Genomic DNA, 6,030 nt, shown 5'->3' with positions numbered 1-6,030 from the left:
CTATTCTTATAATCTCCTCACTAATCTTGATTATCTGAAATTCAACCTTAGAAAATCCTCTCCAATGCGATGAACACCCAACTCGATATAATCTAAGGAGAAAACTGAAATACATGTTCGAATCCTCCCAATCATAGGATGTAGGGTTGGAATTGTAGATCCCAGTTTGAGTGGCCTTTAAAACCCATCACAAAAAAAAAAAATAATAATAATAATAATAATGAGAAGAAGAAGAAGAAAGAAAGAAGGTGCTGCATAATGGATTACGTGGAGCATGTATCCAGATAAGAGAAGAGATTATTGGGAGAAAGGAGAGATCTCACGAGAAAATAACAATAGGTGATGGGTAGATACCAAAGGCAAGAGCCGAAAGACGCGTGGTCTCGTCTCTCGTGATGTCCAAATTTGAAAACTGATCCAGAGATATTCGTTCGCATATTCCTTTTTAAATCTTTCCCGAGAAATTCAATTTCACCAGACTTAACGGAAATCGTTATTCGCAAACTACCAACTCCTCACTTTCCTTTCTTCTTCGTCATCTCCGCTTCTTCCAGAGGCATTGGAAATTCCAAAATCCAAACAATTCCTCTTGTCGACACGACAGTGACGGGGACGAACTTCCCATTAACCCCTTAAAAAGAGGGGAAAGATAAACTCCGAATATCCGGTGGCATAATCCAAAGCAATCAGAATATTCCTACGTCAAGATCCCGTTTTCTTTCCGTTACTTCTCCCTCTCCTCCTTAAATACTCTCTCCCTCAAATCTTCTCCATTCACAGCTCAAACAAATCTCGCAATTACTTCTGTGTCCCCCATCTTTGGAATTCTTTGATCTTTTCTTTTCCTGCAAATGGCTCTTAAAGCCGTTTTTGTCTCCGACGTCCCCAGTCTCGATCAGGTGCCGGAGCATGCAACGACGGCGATCTATTCTTCTCGCTTCTCCAAAGGTTTGTTCATGATCTTGAGTCTTTAGTTCTTTACCATATTAAATTTTTTTTTATAGATGATTTAATTTAATAATTATTATATGTTCAGGAAACGATGGAGGAGGCCGAGCTTCGTTGAAATGGCCAAAGTTTTCAATTATAGGGCACAGAGGGAGTGGAATGAATATGTTGCATTCGCCGGATCGGAGGATGCAAGCAATTAAAGAGAACTCCATTCTGTCCTTCAATACTGCCGGAAAGTTCGCCGTCGATTTCGTTGAATTCGATGTTCAGGTGAGATATCCGGCGACCATTCTTTCACTTTCTCCTCTTAACCCCTTTTTTCCTGTTTTACCGTACGTTGTTTTTGTTGAAATTATCGTCGCGGCTCGCGGTCTGGGGGACGATGCGCCTCACGTCTGCCGCGTACGATACTGCAATTTCGTCGCGGGTTCTCCGCGTAACTCCCGTGGTTTACGAAGAGATTGAAATGATGATGTCACGCACTCACGCTCTCTTTTTAAGTGGTGTGATTCTCTGGTCCGCCCGTTCAGATAAGGAGGGAGGTCGGTCGGTCGGTCCCTTTTATTCATTTTCACGGTCTAGAGCATATTCCGGAGCCCCGAATCTGCTGGAAAAGGATCCTCTTCAAAGCCAATCATTTACCTATCAAATACTTGAAATCTAACAGTCCAAATAATTAGATTTTTTTTTTATATTTAATTTCAATTCAAAAGAATTTGAATAAAAGACCAAAGCATTGAAAAATTAAGAGAGATCCAATAGTGATTATGTGGGGTTGGTAACCTAGTAGAAACAAGTTCTTGCCCCCAATCACCACTGAGTAGCTGATTATGTATTTGAATTGTCGTTGATCCTACTGAAGCATTGTTTGCTGTACTAGGCTTTGGCTTAGGGTTAGGGTATCCATTTTTGTTTTACCGGAAGGAAAAACTCTTGGCAAATGTCTAAAATAACCTTCTAGTTTTTTTTTTTTTTTACCTTGAGAACCACCATTCAAGGTGAGGTACCATGCAAGTTGGCAACAGTAACAATAAATTGTTTCTGCCATTACCCATGTCTCTCTCCTAGTTAAGAGTTTTTTTTTCCTTTTCAATGAGGTTAATATTGTCATTTCAATATTTTTATTTTAAATTTTTTTTTTTACCCTTACTTTAGGTAACATGTAAGATGAGACAAAGAACAATAAAAAGAAAATTATAACTCTTAAAGATAAGATAAGTGACAATAAAAAGAAGGGTGATTTACCTCTCATGGTGTTTGCTTATATTACATCTTCCCTAAAAAAATTATTTATTACATTTAAACCCAAAAATCTAACAGTTTAAAGAGAGGTGTTAGTTTTAGAATACAAAAATAAAAATCTAACCGAATCGTTCACTACTTACTTGATACACTATTGATCATGTGGGTTCCTCTCTTGACCATGTGGACCCCAATAGTAGCCAATCGATTCTTCCTCCAATTCATTTTCATTTTTATTTATGTTGGTCTCAATGCAATTGTTCATCTGAATTTCATTATACTGATATGTTTCCTTTTATGGCTTTCGTCTGGACTTTTGATTTCAAAAGAAATTTATTGGATGAGCGAAGAACCTTAGAAGAGTCTGTAAACAAAAATGTAATTTTTGTAGGTGACCAAAGATGACTGTCCAGTCATTTTCCATGACGACTTCATACTCACAGAAGAAAATGTAAGATCATCCACACTGGATGTTATATGGTATCTTACTTGCTTTTATCCCCTTTTCTTCTCTGGATTTAATTCTTGTCTTGTGATTCCGTTTGATTTTTCAGGGTCAGATATTTGAAAGAAGACTCACAGAACTAACTTCAGCTGAATTCCTCAGCTATGGACCCAAAAGAGAGCCTGGAAATGTAATTGATTTTGCCATTTCTTCAGTTCTTCTTTCTGGGTTTTCTTCAAACATATCGGATGAACTGAGATTGGTCTCTGATTATTATATTACTGCATATTCAGGTTGGGAAAACTCTGTTAAGAAAAACTAAAGATGGCAGGATTTTCAATTGGAAAGTTGAAGAAGATGATGCCTTCTGTACCTTACAAGAAGCATTCCAGAAGGTCACCCCTTCTTTGGGATTCAATATTGAGCTGAAATTTGATGATCACATTGTTTATCGAGATGAAGAGCTCATCCATGTCCTTCAAGCAGTCTTAAGGGTATTGCTTCCCACTTGACTCTTTTACTTAATCAATCACTTTTTAGCCCCTAAATTCTCACTGGGTTTCTTCTTATTTGGGTGAGCAGGTGGTGTTTGAGTTTGCCACTGAGAGACCCATTATTTTCTCAACCTTCCAGCCAGATGCAGCAAGATTAATCAAATTGTTGCAGAGCATCTATCCTGTAAGGACTCATGGTTTTTTTTTTTTTTTGACATAATTTTGTAAACAGGAATGGATTTTAATTGTTGTTGGTACTACAAAAACCAGGTGTACTTCCTGACAAATGGAGGAACTGAAATTTACACTGATGTGAGAAGGAATTCATTAGAGGAGGCTGTAAAGCTCTGCTTGGCATGTGGTTTGCAAGGAATTGTTTCAGAAGTTAAAGCTATCTTCAGAAATCCAGCAACCATTAACATGATCAGAGAAGCTAATCTTTCACTCCTAAGCTATGGCCAATTGAAGTAAGCTTTCTCAAAATCCAGTCTCCTCTGTGGTTCTTTTTTTTTTTCCTCCAGCATTGCAACATCTTCTAATGGGTTGGTTATTCATTTGTTTCAGTAATGTCCCAGAAGCTGTTTACATGCAACATCTAATGGGTGTGGATGGAGTGATAGTAGATCTGGTTAAAGAGATTACAACAGCAGTGTCTGATTACATCAATCCTGTAAAAGAGGGTGAGGAAGATGGCCTCTCTGCAGGGGATGGGCAGATTCAAATAGCAGAAAGGCCCAAATTCTCACAGCGTGAAATCTCTTTTCTACTGAAGTTGATACCTGAGTTGATACAGGTTTAAGGCCATTGACACACATACATCATAGAGAGAATCACACTGGGCATGATACAGGATTTTATAATTTCCTCCCGGCCCCTTTCCTACTAGGGATACTTAAACAAGGAGGATAACCCTTTCCCGAAAGGGAATCAATGTACAGTAATTTTATCTTTTCACCCCTTCAATAGCTATTAAATCTGTATTACTAGGGGGCTTCATCTTTTGATTTGTTTTTGACATTTTAGTTTTTTTTTCTTGGGGCAATCAAATTCACTCTCTCTCGCTCTCTCTCTCTCCCTCCTTGATCTGTATTACTTGGGTTAAGTGGGTAAAAATAAGGCTTCAAATTCTCGACCATTAGAGTTGTATAAGTCGCTTGTTGCACGACCAAGCCTCCATGGGCATTATTTAGACGATAACCTCCAGAGGAGCCATCCCTTTGGTTACATGCCCGTTGTGCAGACAAGGGTGCACGAAATCTTCCCCTCACCCCTCTCCCTTGTGAAATCAGTGTTGTCTGGTGCAAATGCCACTCGATCAAGCAGCATTCTCTTGCCCTAATAATGATTTTTGGTAAAAAGGTTGTGCCTTCAATCATTGGATGGGGGAGAGAGAGAGGGTACGTTGTTATACTAACCCACTCCATCCAATGGGTGAAAAGCATGACCCTGTGTACACAACAGTGCATTAGGGGGTGTCAAATCGTGCAGTTTTGGTTATTCGATTTGGTTTTAGTTCTGGTTCGGTTTATAATTGAAATCAAAATAGCACCGGATAGGAATAAGGTGAAATAAAAATCGTTTTCATTTGGTTTTGGTTTTAGCGGTTTTTAATCGATTTTTGTTATTCAGTTCACAATTGGTTTACATGCGATTAATAGTGTCGTCGTAAAATGGTTTGTATCCTACAACTAGTGTGAATCCTACATATATCAAATTTCCTAAAGAGTTCATACAATATACGTTTATTTTGTCTTAGGGAATATACTTTCTATGCAAAAGACTACACATATGATAACTAATTAACTATGATCTTAGAAATTAGAAAATCAAAAAGTGTGATTGTGTGAAAGTGAAGCTCCCGTCTCGGTTAGTACTTTGCTTTATCCCCCCCCTTTTTCGTAGCGACCCATCGAAATTCAAAACATTTTAAGTCTTTAATACTAGGTGTCCATTAACCATTGGTTTTCTGGAACCGAACTGGAATTATAGCCTATAAAACCAAAACTTGATCAATTTACTACGGTGCGGTTCGGTTCAGTTATAACTGGTCGGTTTCAATTTCGGTAAACGGTTTCGGTTATATATTGACACCCTTACATGCATGAAACTCTTCCCCTATAATTTTTATGGGAAAAGGCTAAGTATACTGGAACAACAATTGCCTATTGCAATTGGTGAGTTGTGGTGTGCAAAAAACCCATGCTAACTAGGAGGTCTCAAGGTATACTAGCAACCGTCTTCCTTCTTCCTCTTCTCACCAAAATTGGTTTTTTTTTTTTTTTTTTTTTTTTTTTTTTTTTTTTTTTTTACGATTTTCTCCCTCGCTATCTACCCAAAAAATAATAATAATAAGGGATACTGGTTTTTTTTTTTTTTAGATTTTCTTCCGTTACACTATGGAGAGTACTGTAGAGGTTGAAGAGGTAGGAGCGGCGGGAGGAGAGTGCAAGGATTTCAGAGCCATGAAGAAAGGGATTGAAAGAATTGAAGGTATAGCATGGTGGATTAAAGGTTTGAATATCTTTTCTCGATCCAATGATTTTATTTAAGATGATTAAATCCTACGATTAAAATCCTGCTAGCAAATATGATTCCAGGGTAAACCGCTAACATACCTATCCCTCTCCCAATTTTTATTAAAAATAATAATACAAAACAAGAGTTTTCCTTCACCAGAATGGAAGGAAATGTTCCGTATTTAGCCCAACCTGGTGTTAGATTTGTCTGGCTTCGTTGTTTAAGGCTCAACCCATGTCGAAAGCCTAGACAAAACTCTTGCACTAAGACTGGCTCGGACAGGACTGAATCTCCAGCCCAGCCCGGCCCAGCCAATGTGCAAAGCTTCTTAGCTCATGGGCAGGTAAAAAGCTTATGGTTTTGATTAGCCTTATCAACTTT

The 6,030-nt window shown here is 38.2% G+C and overlaps 1 protein-coding gene across 1 annotated transcript; it reads left to right on the top strand.

Moving 5' to 3' along the window:
• Window positions 1-741: 741 nt before the first annotated feature.
• Window positions 742-4,179, top strand: LOC122074329 (glycerophosphodiester phosphodiesterase GDPD1, chloroplastic-like). The gene is made up of 8 exons (XM_042639185.1): window positions 742-948; window positions 1,037-1,221; window positions 2,585-2,644; window positions 2,748-2,828; window positions 2,932-3,132; window positions 3,221-3,316; window positions 3,403-3,599; window positions 3,697-4,179. The coding sequence occupies exons 1-8, from the start codon at window positions 852-854 to the stop codon at window positions 3,929-3,931; spliced, it is 1,152 nt and encodes a 383-aa protein (XP_042495119.1). The 5' UTR covers window positions 742-851; the 3' UTR covers window positions 3,932-4,179.
• Window positions 4,180-6,030: the final 1,851 nt, after the last annotated feature.

This window comes from Macadamia integrifolia, chromosome 1 (assembly GCF_013358625.1).
Source record: "Macadamia integrifolia cultivar HAES 741 chromosome 1, SCU_Mint_v3, whole genome shotgun sequence".
In the NCBI taxonomy this organism is placed as follows: Eukaryota; Viridiplantae; Streptophyta; class Magnoliopsida; order Proteales; family Proteaceae; genus Macadamia; species Macadamia integrifolia.
Note: the sequence above shows the minus strand (reverse complement) of the source record. Positions and strands in the feature narration are given on the sequence as shown.